The sequence below is a fragment of the Elephantulus edwardii genome, unplaced genomic scaffold, assembly GCF_000299155.1.
Source record: "Elephantulus edwardii isolate Elephantulus edwardi_28Jun2011 unplaced genomic scaffold, EleEdw1.0 scaffold00032, whole genome shotgun sequence".
In the NCBI taxonomy this organism is placed as follows: domain Eukaryota; kingdom Metazoa; phylum Chordata; class Mammalia; order Macroscelidea; family Macroscelididae; genus Elephantulus; species Elephantulus edwardii.
In genome coordinates this window covers 21,750,962-21,769,473 of record NW_006399782.1, presented here as the reverse complement: position 1 = coordinate 21,769,473, position 18,512 = coordinate 21,750,962, and the positions used below count along the sequence as shown (strand labels likewise).

Here is an 18,512-nt window from a genome sequence, read left to right as displayed (position 1 = left end):
TTCCACTGAAAATGTTTGTGTGTAAAACCTTACATGTAATTGCAATATCAATGTAACTAGTCTGTTCTTTAAACATATGTTCTTAATGCATACATCACCTTTCCCCCTTCCTATCCTATTAGAGTTTCCACAGATGTGAAATATAGAAAACAACCCTGGGGTCTTATAAAATCTTTAATTGAGAAGAATTCCTGGAATTCACTGGCGGATTATTTTAAGCAGCTTGGTTTGTAAATTTTAAAAACTTTATCTACTTTTGTAAAAATAGCCTCTAATAGCATAGTGGATTGTCCATTTGGATTCATAGCAAGGGCTATTAGATAACTTTGGAATAACTTCCATCGATGAGGTTCTAAATGTATTAGAAGTATCTTACTCTATTATTTGTGGAACTTTAAATATTTATCTACCTAACAAATACTTTTATAGTACATACTATTATTATATGTATATTATAAATACTACCTCATAACAACCCTCTGAGGTAGGTAGTATTATTGATGTTTTGCATTTTAATAGAGAGGAAATTGAGACACAGAAAAGTTAAGTGGCAAAAAAAAAAAAAGAAAAGTTAAGTGGCTTGCCCAAGATAACATAGCTAGCAGCCATCATCTTCCCTGTCCCTGCAAAAAGGCAAAGCTGAGTACAGGGAGGGACTGCATAACCTGGTCACAAAAATAGACTCATGTTTACTAAATTTTGGAAGGCCTTTGAGCCTCTACTTTGCTTATTAGATGCAATTCATTTAAAAGGCATCTTGTGCATGTATGGAGTTGGTGGAGGCAAGTACTGATGTTGACTGGAGATAAGTGATATTCTTCTGTTTAGATACTTCTTAAAATATACACGATGAACCTATATCTGTGTAAGCATAATTAATTTTAGAGAAAAGTTGGCATTCAGTCTGCTTGGAGTGTTTAAGGCCATATTAAAACAAACTCAAACTCATTGCCAACAAATTAGAAATGACTCATAGCAGACACTCCAGCAGGTTTTTAGAGGCTGTAAATCACCCAGGAGGAGATTGCCCATCTGTCTTCCCAAGAGTGTCTGGTAGATTTGAACTGCCAGAGAGGGACCTCCTATGGATTAGCAGTGCAGCTCTCTAGGAACTCTTCACTAGAGCTCAAAGCCTTATTAGCTAGTGAGTCTTTATTTTCCTTGCTTTTCTCTCTCTGGCTATTTCATCATTAAACTCCTAATAAGGAGGAGAGAGGATGAAACTCAGAAATTAGCTTGGCCACTGGATAATGAGCTGCTAATAAAAAAAGTCTGGTGAGGGAAAAGTTTGAAACAAATTATAAAAATGAGGTTTTTAGGTTGTTTGAGTATTTTCTTTTTTAAAAAATTAATTTTAATGAAAATTTACAGAGACTGCGTATTTTCTTTACTCATGTTTCTTTTCTTGCAAACCCACGTGGGAATTTAGAACTATCATTCATGTCACATGCTATGGGCATGCTATCAGGAGGGGCCGTTTCTAGGAGAAAATACCATGTCTGATGAAGGAGAGGGTCAGTGAAAGAGAGGAAGACTCTTGAAAATAAGGATTGGCCTGATGCAGGATCAAATAGCTTTTTGTTCATTTGTACATAAGGTCACTCTGAGTCAGAGCTGACTTGATGGCATGCAGCAACAATAACAACACATTCTGTTCCTTCCTTTGAGGTTGGTGGTGAAGGGCTATGACCTACCTTGGAAGTTCTTCTAGTAATTCAGTCCAAGTGGGCATCCTGTTGTGTCCATAACTGAAATAGTTACTTTAATATTTAATATAGCATATAGCAAATTGTTCTCTAATTATTCCATCATTTATTAATACAGTTGATTCTTCCTAGAAAAATAAAACCGCATCATGGAGTTTTTGTACTCTCTAAAGCTTTTTGTTAATAGTAAGACTTGAATTTAGGCCATAAGAACCTATGGAATAGTGAAAATAAGTTAAGACTTTAAAAACAAACAAACAACAAAAAAATCAAACATGGAATAAAACAATGAAAAAGCTTTTGTATCTTGTTGAGAAGGTGCTCTCCTATCTAAATAAAGATTATTTTTTATTTCCTTTTTAGAATCAGATTTGTTAATGGAAGAATCCATATCAAGCCAGTCTATTGAAGATCCTGCAAAACTTAGTGGGCTACGAAGGCGAAGGAGAACATTCAACCGAACGACAGAAATTGTTCCTAAACTGTCTTCTCAGCGGTCTTCCGGAGATTTGGGCTTAGATGTCAAAGGGGATATTACAGGTAGCTATAAAACTGAGATGAAGGATGTTTTGTTTAGTTTTATAAGCAGAATATGCCTCTTGTATATGTTATTGTTAGATGTCATAGAGTTGACTATGGCTTATGATGACCCTGTGTTCTACAGATACGGAGTTTACCCCATCTGTACCATCCTCAGGATCTGTGTCATGGGCAAACCCTCTGTGATAGTCACTGTGTCAATAATTATTGAGGCTCTTCCTCTCTTTCTCTGATCCTCTACTTTCCCCAGCATGAACATCTCTCTCCAAGGACTAGTTCATCCTGAAAATATGCCTGAAGTGAGACAAAGTTTCACCATTCCTTTGCATCTGGAAGTTGGTTAGAAAATGAATAAGGATGGTAGAAGAATAATTGATGCCTTTGAACTGTGATGTTGACAGAGAGTATTAAATAGATCACAGACTACCAAAAGAAAACAAATCTGTCTTGAAGGAAGGGCAACCAGAGTTCTCCTTATAGGCAAGGATGGTGAAACTTTGTTTTCTTGTATCTAAGCCAGAACAACTAGGAGCCTTTCCTTTCTTCCCTTTATTATAATATTCATCAAATGCTAACTTATTAAAGATATTGTTGTTATGTGCTGTTAAGCCAGCTACACTTATAGTGACCCTATGTGCGATAGTACTGTATCCTGCCCTATCCTGAGCCAAACTCACTGCCTCTGACCTACCTACCCCCATTACCCCAGTTACTGTGCCAATATTGACACATAAATCTAAAACATCAGTTCAAAATGGCATGTATATGATTCCTAGATATATTTTATTTGACCCACTCATCTCATTGCCATCAAGTTTGAACTCATAACTAACACTTCTGCAGGTTTTTGGGAGGCTGTAAATCACACAAGAGTACATGACACATCTTTCTCCTGTAAACCCATTGGTGGATTTGAACCACCAGAAAGGGACCGCCTGTGGGTTAGCAGTGCAGCTCCCTATGGACCACACCACCAGAGCTCCTGTATTTGGCACACAGGGTATTTTTAAAACGGAACATTTTTTATTATATATTGTATTGTTTTTGTTGTTATATGCTGTCAAGTCAAACCTCACTCTTTGCTGACCCTTCCAGCAGGTTTTCAGAGGCTGTAGATCGCACAGGAAGAGGTTGTCACCTTTCTCTGACAAAGTTGCTGGTTGTTTAAAAGCACTTGCCTTTTAGGCTGGCAGTGCATCTCCTTACCCACTAAATATATGTAAAAGTTCTGACAGTCCTGAGTCCAAATCTTTTCATTGCAACAGTTTCTGGAGCTCATAGCAGTTGCCTGGTCGACCAAATGTTTACCACAGTTCTGACCATTCTCTCTGGTCTGCTCTGCTCCTGGGATTATGCTTTCTGCTGGCATTTGTGGAAAGTTGAGCTCTACTTTGAATTTTACAAAATGGTTTCACAGTAATGAATTACATTAGTCATTTTTAACTGATGTTATAAAACAAATACCCATGAATAGAATAATTGAATGAAAATACAATATGACTTGTATATTCTATCTGATTAAAAAATGAAACTAACGAAATTTTGTACTTTCAATACTAGACACTGTCAGAGCCAGCTAAACAAAATTGAAGAGATGAAATTTGACTTTAGTTATCCCTATTCTAAGTTTTGGTGACATCTTTCTTGAATTTTCTGTTCTCTCCATCTCAAGAGACATAAAATTATCATACCTTCTCATTCTCCAATTTTTTTTTACAAAGTTTAACAATTTATATTTTCTTCTAAAACAGAGATTTTGTTTTCCCAGTCTCAATATATTTCTTAAATATCAGAACGTGACCACATATGATACACAGCAATTTCCACTGTCAATATAAAATAGATTGGTTACCACTGCTGTGTAGTAGGTTTTGAAGTCAGGGAGTGCTATGCCTCCAACTTCATTTTTGTTTCTCAGAAGTGTTTTGCTTCTTCAAGGTCTCTTGTCTTTCCAAATAAATTTGATCATTTCTCTTTCAATCTCCTTGAAAAATGAATTTGGTATCTTGATTGGGATTGCATTTGAACATGTAAATTGCCTTTGGTAGGATTGTCATTTTCACCATATTGAGTCTTCCTATCCATGAACAGGACGCATTTTTCCATTTCTTTAGGTCTTTTATTGTGTCTTTCGGAAATACTCTGTAGTTTTCTTTGTATAGGTGTCTTGTATCTTTAGTTACTTTCACTCCCAAGTATCTCAGTTTGTGGTTGGCTATTTTAAATGGTATTGCTTTCTCTATTTCCACCTCTGAGTTCTCTTTGTTACTGTAGAGGAATCTTACTGATTTTTGAATATTGATCTTAAATCTTGCCACTCTACTAAATTGGCCTATTAACTCTAACAGTTTTTTTGTTGAGTCATTGGGGTTTTCTGTGTATACTATCATAACATCTGCATATAGTGACAGTTTAACCATTTCTTTGCTGATCCGGGTGCCTTTTATTTCCGTCTCTTGTCGTATTGTCCTAGCAAGCACTTCCAATACAATATTGAAAAGAAGTGTTGACACTGGCCATCCTTGTCTGATCCCTGTTTGCAAGGATAATGTTTTTAGTCTTTCTCCATTGAGAATGAGGTTGGCTTTGGTTTTGCATATATACTTTTCACCATGTTGAGGAAATTTCCTTCTATTCCAATTTTGCTGAGTGTCTTTATCAGGAAGGGTTGTTGGATTTTGTCAAATGTCTTTTCTGTAATGGAATACTATGCAGCATGCAGGAGCAATAACTTTGTAAATTATTACCTAACTTGGGAGGGAATGGAGAGCATTATGCTGAGTGAATTAACTCAGTCCCATAAGGATAAATATTGTATAAGAACATTATTAGGATTCTGGAGGGGGGGGAGAGGCTGAAACCAGAATGATGTGGATGTAGAGCGGGAAGAGGGGATTAATCATTAGATTGTACAATTTGATGGGTGGGGGGGGTGAGGGAAATGGAAAGAATTTGTTCTAATTTGTATTGGAATTTTGTAAATAAACTAGTAAAAAAAAGGATAAATTATAACAGCAATAAGAAGAAACCATTTTACTGGTCATATAATTAACTACAAAGCCTATCCTTCTAGTGTTTTGCCATTAAAAAGAAAAATTACCAACATTGTTTAATTGAGATATAATGCTGAACTTTACCAAATGAATGCTGTGAAATAGCAAAACAACTGTATAATTCTATCTCCTTTTTTTCTGTTGAAGAGGTAATTTATATTAATTATCTTCTTAATACTGAAATATTTTTGCATTCCTGGAATAAACCTGTTTTGTAGGCTGAAAAAAAAAAGATTGTATTCATATCTAAGATATTTTAATCTTCCTTTAATTTATAAAATTTTGAGTAAAGACCTCAGAAAAAGCTGATGTATAATATACAGGCATTCATCTTTGTTACTGAAGAGTTCTGGGCAATTTTTAAATAACCCAATTTATATATTAGCATTTCAGTAAATTGAATATGCTTGTATTTCTGTATCAATATTTTAAAATTTCCTTCTAAGACATATCTTAGTGTGAACATGTTTAACCATTATTTAAGATTAATGACTGTAAATTTCAAAAGTTTGGACATCAATAAACAGGTCAGAAATGTTTTCATTTTTGAAAAGTAAAATGTTATACATAAACCAAATTCAAATACTTACAGAGCTAGTACTTAGCTAGAGATTATAGTTTATTGGATTGCCTATTTTTTAATATATTAACTTGTAATTTAGGCCAAATTTGAAAGATTAATGTAGCTTTAACTTTTTAAGATTTGCTTCATTCTACTCAGTGTACCAGGAATCAACAAGAGGTTCATGAAGCTCATCCTAAATCTCTTTTTAAATAAATAATTATAAAAAATTATAGTTCTTTTCAAATGATATTAACTATTATAATTCTGATTTTTATACTAGTGCAATGGTTTTGGTTTGGTTTTCTTTTACTTCTTCTAATTTTTCTGTATTCTGTGCCCCTCCTTTTTTTCCTTAGAAAAGAAAAAAGAAATAGAAAGCTATTACACTACTCTTATTGTGGTCATGAGTATTTTGTAAGTATTTGTTTTAATGCTTATTTGATGTGTCTATCTTTCAAGCCGTTCAAAAAAGACTTGAGTGGAATGATATATTCTTGGTCAGAAATTTGCTAATATTTTACTTTTGTTTCTGCAGAACAGAAATATCTTATGCTTCAGTCTGATAGTTTTTTATACATAAATGATATTCATAATTGAGAAATTTAAGGTAGTACAAAGTATATATTTTAAAAAGTATGTATATATTTAAAATAATCTATTTTCTGTCATAGGTTTTTGTGGGAAGTTCCATAAACCCAAATTGATTATTTATTTCTATAACTGTAACTTACTGCTGTTGAGTCACAACCAACTTATAGCTGACTCTCCATTGGGTTTCTGAGGCTGTTAATTGCACGGTAGGAGGTTGTCAGTCTTTCTTCCTTGGGACTGCTGGTGTATTCAAACTGTCAGAGAGGCATGGCCTTTGGGTTAGGAGCACAATTCCCTAAGGACTAAGCCACTGGAGCTCCTTATTTATATATATAGGCAAATTAGTCACTACAATATGATTTTATTCAATATACTTGATAAGAACAGTAGTGCTTAACTTTTACAGTTAGAATCATAGGAGGATCTTGCTGAACCTCCCTAACACCAAACCCCATCCCAGAGATTAACTGAGTAGGCCTTAAATAGGAATCATGAATCAATATCTTAAAACACATATTCCAAGTTTCTGACTTAGTGATACATCCTGGGTTTTAGTAAAGTTTTTATAAAAGCTATTTTTTATTATTATAGGTTTCAGAATATGGATTTTTTTTTCCTTTTCAGAGTCTGATAAATCAGTTTACTATAGCTATTTTGTATTAAATATTATTTGTATTACTTACAGAAAGTTTATCTCAGATGTTGAAATACTCCGTTTCAATGCCATAATAATTTTGTGAGTTTGATTTTCTTGCTGGTGCCACCTTTCTTTCTTTCTCTCTCTCTTCCCTCTCCCCTTTACCCTGTTCCCTCTCCCTTTCCTCCCCACCCCTCCCCTCCCCTCTCTCGCTCTTTCTCTTCTGATAAAGAACACTACATGCATTTTTAAGGGTAAATCAATATTTTCAAAGAAGACATAAATGAAAACTATGATACTTACTTATATATTAGTACATATTTATGTTGTTGTTCTGTACCGAGTTGGACCCGACCCATAGCTGACTCTTGAGTTGGAAACAACTTGTAGCTTCCAGTGGGTTTTCAGAGGCAGTTAATTTCACGGGAGGAGATCGCCTGACCTTCTCCATCAGAGCAGCTGGTGGCCTTGAACCACATGCCTTTGGGTTTGCAATGCAGCTTCTAGCCATTAGGCTACCAGTGCTCCCTCACATCTATAACAAGTTATATATCTGCTCATTTGAAAGCCTGCTGTGAAATCAATAGAATAAGTTCCTTTAAACTTACAACATTTTACATATGTTACAATTAATGTATATAAGGGATCTGGTACTACCTTTATTCCAAACTGAAGAAGAAAATTTTGATGAATTGTATTTCTTTTTGTTTGTTCACTTGGAGTAAAGAGGCATATCTAAGATCAACTTCATATTGATCTTCTTTTCCTGTCTGAAATACAACATTATTGGTACGTAATTGTATAAACTAAAGGCATCCAAAGGCTTCTAAACTGGTAATTGTCACGTCAAGGAGCTCTAATGACTTAGTGGATAAGGAGTTGTATTGCTAACTCAAAGCCAAAAGGTTTGAAACTACCAGCTGCTCCTCAGGAGAGAGGTGAAAAATCTCCTTCCATGTCATTTACAGCCCCTGGAAACCTGCTGGAGGATAATAATAACTGGAAAGCAGTTTAGCTAGTCTACATATTGAAGATTTTGCAAGTGTATTCTATATTATGGGTGATTTAGATCTGGTTAAGAGTGAATTAACCAGGTGTGGTTTCCTCTACCTAGTTTGCTATTGCTAGTTTTGTTGAATGTGACATTATTTATGAAGCTGTCGAAGATAGAATATGCTGCTCAATCATTTTACCGTCTCCACGTCCAAGAAGAGAAATCGCTGAAGTAAGTCTTTCTCCTCCTCCAACCTACTCTCATTATATGATTTCAATAATTCTTCAGCTAGAGAGATTTTATATCCAATTTTAGAGATTTTTATCCACCTGTAGTAGTCATAAACTCCTTGTTTGTATTTGCTCCTTTAACTTTATGTTTTATTTGCAAATTTATGAGGACACTGGATTTCTGGAGATGAAAGCTCAGAAAACTGCTGTCTTGATTTTTATTTTTGTGTGTTTGTAAATAATTACCGTTTTCAGTTTTTATCTTTTGCTGTTTTTTCCTACTAGTTTATTTACAAAATTCAAATATAAATTTGATCAAATTCTTTCATTTTCCCTCATCTCCCCCATCCATCAAATTGTGCAACCCAATGATTAATTCCCGTCTCCCTCTGCATATCCACATCCCTCTGCTTCCAACCTCTCCCACCTCTCCTGGATCCTTATACTCATTCTACAATAACAGTTTTGTACAATATTTATCCCTGTGGACTCAGTTAGTGCACGCAACATAACGCTTTCCAGTCCCTCTCAAGTTAGGAAATAATTTACAAAGTTATTGCTCCTGTGTGCTGCATAGTAGTCCATAGTGTGAATGTACCATAATTTCTCAATCCATTCGATTGTGGTTGGACATTTGGGCTGTTTCCATGTTCTTGAGATGGTGAATAATGCTGCTGTAATATTCTCAGGGTATATTCCAAGTAGTGGAATAACTGGGTCATATGGAATTTCTATGTTCAGCTTTTTGAGGAAGCACCAAACTGCCTTCCAGAATGGTTGCACCATTTTATAATCCCACCAACAATGTGTAAGAGTTTCTTTCTCACCACATCCTCTCCAACATCTATTGCTTGTTGTCTTGATTTTGAAGATGGTATTCTCGCACAGTGCCCTGATGGTGTAGTATTTAGTCTCAGCTGCTAACATGCAGAAGGTCAGCAGTGTGAAAGCACCACCTATTGCACGAGAGAAATACATGGCCGTTTGCTTCCATGAAGATTTCTTTAAAAGTAAATGATGTATATAAATCTAAAATTTTTTATAATAATAATAATAAAGAATAGTTAATAATAAAAATATTTCTAACCTAGGAAACCAGGTGGGACAGTGCTATTCTGTCCTACAGAATCATTATGACTTGGCAATGAGTATTGTTTTTCTTTTGGGTTTGTATTGTTCTTGCAGTTTAGCCTCTGATATGGTGTCAAGAGCAGAAAATACTCAAAAGAATAAAGATCATGCTCATCGTTTAAAAGGAGTGCTCCGAGATTCCATAGTGATGCTTGAACAGGTAGGCAATTTCATGTGCCACATTACTCAGGACTTTTATGCAGCTATGATTGTTCATATGGCTTTGAGAAAATATTTTATTGTATCATTTTGTGAAGTAATTCTCCTCCTTGAGGAAACTACCCTTGCTAGTTTCTGTGTTATGAGATATATATATATATATCTAGTAGTTATTTTTAAACTTTTTTACAGATTAGGAATATATCATGCACTATTGTTTAGCATATATTTTTATTAATAGTATATGTAATATTAGTAAAATATGTTTCAAAATATTTCATATCAGTATATGTATACATCAGTATTTTTAGTGATACTTCTAGAGAAGATTTTATGCATGATATTAAATTTTTTTTAATGGAAATGATAGTACTGTATACACTAACTACCTTGCTTCTTTCTATTAACAGTATATCTTGGGTATATGTATACATCAGTATTTTTAGTGATACTTCTTTCTTATAATTTCTGCATTGATTTAAATTTTTTTTTAATGGAAATGATAGTACTGTATGCACTAACTACCTTGCTTCTTTCTATTAACAGTATATCTTGGAGAAATTTCTATATCAGTATGTAAAGTGATTCCTCATTCTTTTAATAGCTGAATAGAATTCAATTATATAGAATAAATGTTTTATAATTATTTTTATGACCTTTCTATAGAATAATGACTGTGTAGGCTATTTCTCATTTTGTTTTTAATTAACATTAACTCTTGAACATAATAACGTCATCAATATGTGATGCTCATTTGCTTGCTCCAAAACTAAAGATGCCCTTTGAAGAAGAAAGATTATTTTTCCACATTATGAACATAATACATGCTCATTTTTCAAAACTTAGGAAATTTAAAAAATAGAGAATGATAGAGGCTAGTTTACCTGGAGTTGTAGAATTCAAGCACAGTATTTTAATAATTTTAATAAAGAAAGCTTGCTTTTTTCAATAATTCAATAAATTTTTAAAATTAGTGTTTGTTGTTTAATGAGATTATTGTTGAGCATACCTATTGAGTTAGTTGTGGTAATTTATTGATAAGGAGTTGCGCTGTTAACCTAAAGGCACGGAGTTTTGAACTCAAACTCACCAGCTGTGCTGCAGAAGAAAGATGGGCAATCTCTTCCTATAGTTTAATTGCCTCTGAAAGCCTGTGGAAGGTTCAGCTATGAGTTGGTTCCTAGTTGACAGTACATAACAATAACAACAACAACACTATGGTATTATGTGGTTACTGAAAGGCACCCTTCAGTTAAGACACTCCATCCATGCACATTATCTGTGTATCCTCTCCCTTTCTCAGCAAGGAATATATTATTAGAGATGCTCACTTTTCGCTTTGTCTTTTCCACCCAACTTCCTCTGACTCTCACCTGATGACTCTGCCTTACAGGGTAAAGAAACCTGCAGATAAGACCTCCAGCCTGTGTTTCCTGATATCCATCTGCCTTCTTCAGCCTTCCCTTCTGCATTCAGTCAAATCATTAGCATCCACATAGTTGGGCTTGCCTTATTATAGCTTATAGAAAAAAGGGGTGGTGGTGCTGTTAGAGAACCTAGCTGTTAATCACAAAGTCAGTGGCTCAAACCCAACACCTACTCCTCAAGAAAAGAATGAAACCTTCTGCTTCCATAAACATTTACAGTTTTGGAAACCTTATGGGGCAGTTCTACTCTGTCCTGTCAGTTTCAATGTGTTGGAATTGATTCAAAGGTAGTAAATTTTTGTTGGTTGTTGTTAGGTGCCGTTGAGTCGTAGAAGACTCATAAGGACCCTATGAACAAAAGAACCATTCCTGGACTTTCTGGAGGCAAGCCAATTCGGAAGTGGATGCCACTCCTGCTTCCAGGCTTGTTTTAATTGGGAAGCTCCACCAAACACTGTCCGCCATGGGTAACCAGTATCACATTTGGCACATCAGTGTCACAGTGTTTAGCATCACAGCGACCATGAGTTACCTCTGCATAGCAATGCACAGACTAGTGCTATACCACCTAGAAAAATGTTTGACAAAAAAATCCCTATTTGAACCAGGCCTGAGTGCTACAGATTAAAATCATCCACCTTGGGCTTGGTAGCATAACTTTCTGTCCACTAGGCCAACGTAGCTCTCTCTATGTTTTCGTTGTTATTGTTGTTAGGTGCCGTTGAGTCATAGATGACTCATAGAGACCCTATGAACGAAAGACCTGAGCACTGTTCATAGTGGTTTTATTATTATTATTATAACTCTATATTGCTTACATCTTCCATTAACTGCTTTTACTCTTTCTTTATAGTTATGGTCCTTCAAAGATTTGTCTATTCCTGCTGTCACTGACTTTCTCCCTACTCACTTTCTCAAGTTTTTATTTTATCAAAAGCATTCATCCATAAAATTTGAAGTTTATTTGTATTACAAAGTTTGGTCTGAGAAAATACTCCCAAAAACCAAACAAACAACTCCCTCACCTCCTGTTCCATTTCTTTCCCAAAGACAATCAAAATTCTTTTGCTTTGTTCTTTTGGTGTTTACCTCTTATTTTAAAATAACAAGCATATATTAATACTTACTGATTTTCCCCCCATTTTAAATACTACTCTTTAATCTTCCTATCATAGAAGACAGCGAATTTTATTTTCTTTCATTCCTCTGTTTCTAAGGCTCTCTTTCTGATGAAATGAATTTTTATTATTTCAATGTTGAATGCTTACTTAATTTTGACCAAGTCTGTGATTCAGAGATGTTGTTGTTATTAAGTGCCATCTATTTGATTACGACTCAAAGCGACCCTATGAACAATGGCTCTAAACCTTTCTCTATCCTGAGCCAACCTCACCTTCTCCAGTACACCTGACCCATTGCCAGAGTCTGTGTCAGTTCATCTCATCAAAGGTCTTGCTCTCTTGTGCTGGCCTTCTGCCCTTCCAAGCACGCTGTCCTTCTCCAAGGACTGACCCTTCGTGACAACATGCTCAAAGTATGAGAGATAGAGTTTCACCATCCTGGCTTCTAAGGTTGCACTGGGACAGGCTTGCTTGTTCTCTTTGCAGTCCATGGTATGTAGCTATAAAAGAAGTCATGATTGCTTTTCCCCAGTGCCTTTTCTTAACCCTGAAATGGTGCTCTTATATGACTGATAAGTTTGTCAGTATTATTTATATCTATTTTATTTCCCCCAACTTTGTTTTACAAATTGTCTCACAAAATCTTCATTCGTCTCTGTTCTTCTACCAGTGGAGCCTTCTGACTGGAAACAAGTGCCTGCTGCACAGCTTTCATTGGGATTCTCATTGCCTCTTTCCTCTGTTGCAGCTAATATTTCCTCTTTCTTGGCTTCATTTTAACAAAGCATATCCTCTAGTTGTTAATTTTCATTTTCATAATATTTTCTTGTTTTTCAGGTGAAATATTGCACAATGAATTAAGTTCCTGCATAATAGCTGATAAGCAAGGTTGTCTGGTAACATTGGTTAGTTTCTACAACATGTCCACATTCTCCCTAGTTCCATTTTGTTTATAGAGTTTCTATTAGTCTAGTATCCTTCCCCCTCCTTGCCATCTCATGTGGATGTTTAAGAGACACACTCCTCATAGATGATATTGTTTATTTTCTAGTCCATCCTGTTGTATGCGTAAAGGTGACTGCTGGAAGTGGTTTCAGTTTTAGGTTAAAAGGATTTCTTGGAATGATTGTGTAGGAGGTTTCTTCAGTAAGTCTGGACTTTATTTTTTTTTTCCATGAATTTGCATTTTGTCCTATATTTTTCCTCCCATTTTGTCTGAGACTCCCTGTTGTATTTCTTCCTGGTAATGCTAGGTAGTCACCATATAGTTCTTGTGGTCTCAGGTTAACAGAAGCCATGCTCATGTGGGCTATTAATCCTGTGGACTAGTTTACTTGTTTTCTCCTTGAGTTTTTGGTTGCCTTCATCCTCTTTTACACCAAATGAGTAGAGAAGCCAATAATTAAATCTTAGATAATCACTCAGCTTTTAAAATGCCACAAAACCAAGATGTAGAACAGTAACTTCATGAACTGTTTGTTGTTTTTATGTGCTGTTGAGTCGACTACGACTCATAGTGACCCTATGCACAATAATAGTTCTATCCTGAGCCAATCTCACTCTCTGATATACCTATCCTTATTACCCCAGTTATTGTGGCAATCCATCTCATCCAGGCTCTTCCTTTAATGCACTGTCCCTCAACCCATCCAAGTATGATGTCCTTCTCCAGAGACTGGTCTCTTTTGGCAACATGCCCAAAGTATGTGAGACAGAGTCTCAAAATCCTTGCCTCCAAAGAGCAGGTTGGCTTCACCTTCTCCAGGACAGACTTTTACATTTTCTTGGCTGTCCATGTTATGTTTAATGCTTTTCTCCAGCATTACAACTCAAAGGCATTAATTCTTCCTCTGTCATCCTTGACCATGACCTGGATCAGGCACCTCAGTCTCTAAACTTACATCCTTGCTCTTCAGCACTCTGGAGAGGTCCCTGACAGATTTCCCTAACGCAGTTAGTCTTGATTTCCTGACTACTGGTGCCAAGCATGTTGATAGTGGAACCAAACAAGCTGAAATTGTTAGCAATCTCAATCTCTTCTCATCTATCATGATGCTGCCAATTAGCCCAGTGGTGAGAGTATTCGTCTTCTTGATGTTGAGCTTCAATCCATGTTGCAAACTACAGTCCTTGCTCCTCTGCAGCAAATGTTTAAATTATCCCAGGAGGCTATAGATCAGTAAACCAGTTCTACAAGTCATTTGGATATGTGCCATTGTACTTTGTGATTGTGTTATATTTGTGTATTCTAGTAAACTTCTTGAAAAAAAAGTATGGAGGTAAATACTTAAAGCTTTCACCCTTGTGAGCATTTTTTCTTCTGTCTTCCTCTTTAATTAATGATTTGGCCAAGAATAGAATTCTAGATTAGAAAGAATTTTTCTTTGTAATTTTTAAGGTATTGTTTTGTTGTTTTTATTTCCTGTATTACTACCGAGAATTCTGAAGCCATTACCATTCCTAATCCTGTAAATTGGAAATGTATGCCCTTTAGTTGGGGGGAAGTTTTCTTGTAGAGTACCTCTTCTGTTTCCTCTCTCTTATTTTTGTGCAACTCTTGCTATTCAGAGGTTTGCTTACTACTGTACTCACCTTTTGTGAGTCTGCCTCACCTCTCCCCAAGGTTTCATATTTTTGCCTTTTCTATTTTTTGAGGTTTTCTCATATTTATATCATGGTTGTTCTATTGAGTTTCTCAATTTTTGCTAGGGGTTTCATTGAAAAGAGCTATTCTATGAATGTTTCTGTTTTATAGCATCCTGATCATTTTTCATGGCGACAATATCGATTCTGTGACTGAAGCGGTGGAAATAAGTGTGTCTGAGATGGCTAGGTTGGCACAGGATAGAGCAGCGTTTTAGAGCTCTTGTACATAGGGTTGCTATGAGTCGCAAACGACTTGATGGCACATAACAAACAAAACAACAAACAATATTTTTTTATCACTTTGAACGTATTGCTACTTATAGTTGAAAATTCTTTTTCTCTTCTTGCATATTCATTTCCTGTCAAAATCCTTTTGCCCTGTTTTTTTTTTTATCTTTCAGGTTAGAGGGCCTTGGATGGTCCTTGGGTGTCTGCATTATGTGGATCAGAAACATTTCCCATGTGGGGCTGGTCTACCTTGAACCTCGCTAGGTTATTCGTTAAGAAATTCTAGTATCTGTGTAGTCAGGTTCTTCCTCTTGGACTGGTCAGTTTCTATAGAGAATTTGCTTCTAATCTCCTGATGAGTTAAAGGCTGGGATTTAGAAGTTGAATGAAGGAACAGGCAGAGAGGATGGCCTCTATACTCAGTATACCTTTTTACCCCTTATAGAGACTCCCTTGGTTTTGGTACAATTCTACAGTTCTCAGTAAGGTTTGATGTATTTCCCCTGATAAAGACCAACTAAAAGAATTTGATGAATTCCCTGATAGAGACAAACTGCTTTATCCTTTCCAGAAAATAAAATTCCCGATTTATGCCTAGGGAGTAGGAGAGGTCAGATAATCAAGTTACATGTAGTCATCCTTATTTTGATTCCTTCTTTATTCCCTGTCTCCCAATTCCTGAGATGCTTGAGGAGTCCCTGGAGAACATTTTGATTCTCAGATTCACTGTTAATTTAGGACTCAGCTCTTCCAAGTCTGCTCGATCAGCCATCTGCTTTCTAGTGTCCGGCGCTGTATGACTCTTCTACCCTTGTGGGTTTATGGTTTAAAAAGAATGAAAGAAATAAAATCCCTGTACTGTGATTTTAAAGGGACTTCTGGAGGGAGTGAACCTGGGTGCATGAATCCAGTCCGTTCATTCTGTCTTCAGCTAATTGGTACCCATTTGTACTTATTTTTCCCCCTTTGTAATCTCACTGATAGTGCTTTAAGGTCCCTGATGACTTCTGGCTTATAAAAGTAATGTACCTTTATTTAGTTTCATTTTACAGGGTCAGCATTTGTCAGAGCTGACCACTCCTTGAAATACTATCTAATCTTGCCTTCTTAAAAACTATTAAAATGGGGGAAGCTTTGTGATAGAATTTAAATATTTTTAAAGTGTATGATTCAGTGGTTTTTAGTATATCCTCAAGATTGTACAATCAGCAGTTATTACCACTACCTAATTCCAGATCATTATCATAACCCTCAAAAGAAACCTCGTACCCATTAGCAGTTACTTCTCATCCTCTCAGCCCCTGGCAACCACTAATCTATTTTCTGCTACTGTGGACATGCCTATTCTGGATGTTTCTTACAATGTATGACCTTTTGTGACTGGCTTCCCTCACTCAGCATCATGTAAAGCTACTTTTTTTGTGGGTTAAAACTATCTATTCTACCTGGTTCAGCTTTTAAGATTCTCTTCTCTGCTCTCCATCTTTATCCTCTCATCCATTCCCATAGCTTTAAATATCACCAGTGTCAGTGACTCCTAAATCTCTATCTTTCACATCTGACTTCTTCCCTGAGCTGCAGCCTCACACAAGCATTTGCTTCACTGGCATTTTCCCCTGGACTCAGCTTTTTCAGGTCTGCTCCACCACCCAGATGCTAACAGACCTCCACATTGGGTCATGCCTACAACAGAAATCAATTTTCTTCTCATACCAAAACCTAATATTGCTGTAGTTACTTATGTTAGAAAGTTATCCTCTACTAGTTGCTCAAACCAACACTAAAAGTGTATAAATATATGTTTATGTATGTAATTGTTTTGGTTCAGTATCCCTCATTAAGGCAAGGCCAGTGCCTATTTGGCTTACTGTGCTATCCTATTTGGCTTACTATGCTATATCCAGGACTTTTATTAGTTGAATAAAGAAATTTAAAAAAGAGACATGATTTTTGTTCTTAAATTTATTAAAGAAATTAGATGTCTATGTACACTGTTAAAGACTATTAAAAACATAGGTTGTTTTTATTGTTGATTGCTTTTAAGTCAAGGACAACTCATAGTGACCCTATGAACAAAAGACCTGACGTCTTTCTGTAACTATTTATTGTCTTTTTTCAAATTTCATGGAATTTCTAGAGGCATGTTGTTTAGGCAGTGGATGCCATTCCTGCCTCCAAACGTGTCTTAATCTGGGAGCTCCACCAAACACTGTCTACCATGGGTAACCATTATGGCATCTGACCCCCCAAATGGCATGAATTCAGTAACATAGCCACTCCAGGTTGCCTCAGTGCAGCAGATTGACAGACCAGTGCTGAACCACTGAGTGTTCCTCTAAATTATATTTACACTAGGCCTTAGTGTCTAACCAACTTTTAAATACAAAGGCCATCCAGTAGGTAGTATTGACTCTAAACAAGAGGCTTAAATAAAAAACAACCAAATATTCTCACAACCCTCAACCAAAACAAGAGAGCTCACTTTTCAGAACAGAACTGCTTCCTCCAGTCTCCCTTTCATCTGTTCTTGTTGTTAAATGCTGTCAAGTTAAGTACAACTCATAGTGACTACATGAAAAAAAGACCTGAACCCTGTTCTATAACTATCATTGTTCCCCTATGTTCACAGACTTTCCAAAGACATGTAGTTTAGGAAGTGGCTGACACTTCTGCTTCCAAACCTATAGAATTTTCAAAGTTGGTAGTAAGAGCATTGCTTTAGGAGATGAGACAGGGTGATTTGGAAGAATACCACTAGGAGTTATTGGGATTGGGCCAGTTTTAAAGAGAGAAAGAGACACAGGAACATAATAGAAGCAAAAGCCTGGAAGTGAGACTTGCATTATTTAAGGGATGGTGAGGAATCCCATTGCAACTTCAGAAACCACTTAAGGAAACAGACTTTTCATGTAGGATACTGTTGGACGTGAAATATACAACAGTACATTGTAATGAAAAGTGCAGTGTTCCAGCAAATGGGAAGAACTCTACAGCAGCCATACTAACAGCTACATCAAGGAGTGAGGTGTTGACATTTAGTTTTAGGCATCAATATAAATTATATTAAATGTCAGTGTAAACCTTTGGTCTGAAAATAGGAAAACTCAATCTGATTTTGAACAATTAATTTTGTTTGCAGCTGAAGAGCTCTCTGGTTATGCTTCAAAGAACCTTTGACCTACTAAATAAGAACAAGACTGGCATGGCTGTCGAAAGCTAGTGATCTTGAGGCCTTGAAACGTGGAAGCACTTGGAGCTAAAAGAAGACATCTGAAGGGAAACCAAATAATGAAGGATTTTAAGTGTCATAGGAACATTTCCATGCTTTATTATTATTGGTATTTCTAATATGAACATTTTCCCGAATAACATTTATTTGTTAACATCTTTGTGGCCTTTAAGGGTCCATTCTTTCTTTCACTTGTACTAGTTGTAGGCTGTGAATTTCTCCAGTGAACTGTAAAATACATTATGAAATTCAATT

At 36.0% G+C, this 18,512-nt stretch overlaps 1 protein-coding gene across 1 annotated transcript in view; it reads left to right on the top strand.

Annotated features, from left to right (window-relative positions):
* GRAMD1C (GRAM domain containing 1C) overlaps nucleotides 1–18,248 on the top strand; it is a 56,730-nt gene extending 38,482 nt beyond the window's left edge. The window contains exons 5-10 of the mRNA XM_006884276.1: nucleotides 123–226; nucleotides 2,070–2,246; nucleotides 6,221–6,278; nucleotides 8,207–8,317; nucleotides 9,502–9,607; nucleotides 18,168–18,248. Of these exons, the coding sequence (XP_006884338.1) occupies nucleotides 123–226; nucleotides 2,070–2,246; nucleotides 6,221–6,278; nucleotides 8,207–8,317; nucleotides 9,502–9,607; nucleotides 18,168–18,248 (637 nt within the window). The remainder of the gene's footprint in view (nucleotides 1–122; nucleotides 227–2,069; nucleotides 2,247–6,220; nucleotides 6,279–8,206; nucleotides 8,318–9,501; nucleotides 9,608–18,167) is intronic.
* The last annotated feature ends 264 nt before the right edge of the window (nucleotides 18,249–18,512 follow it).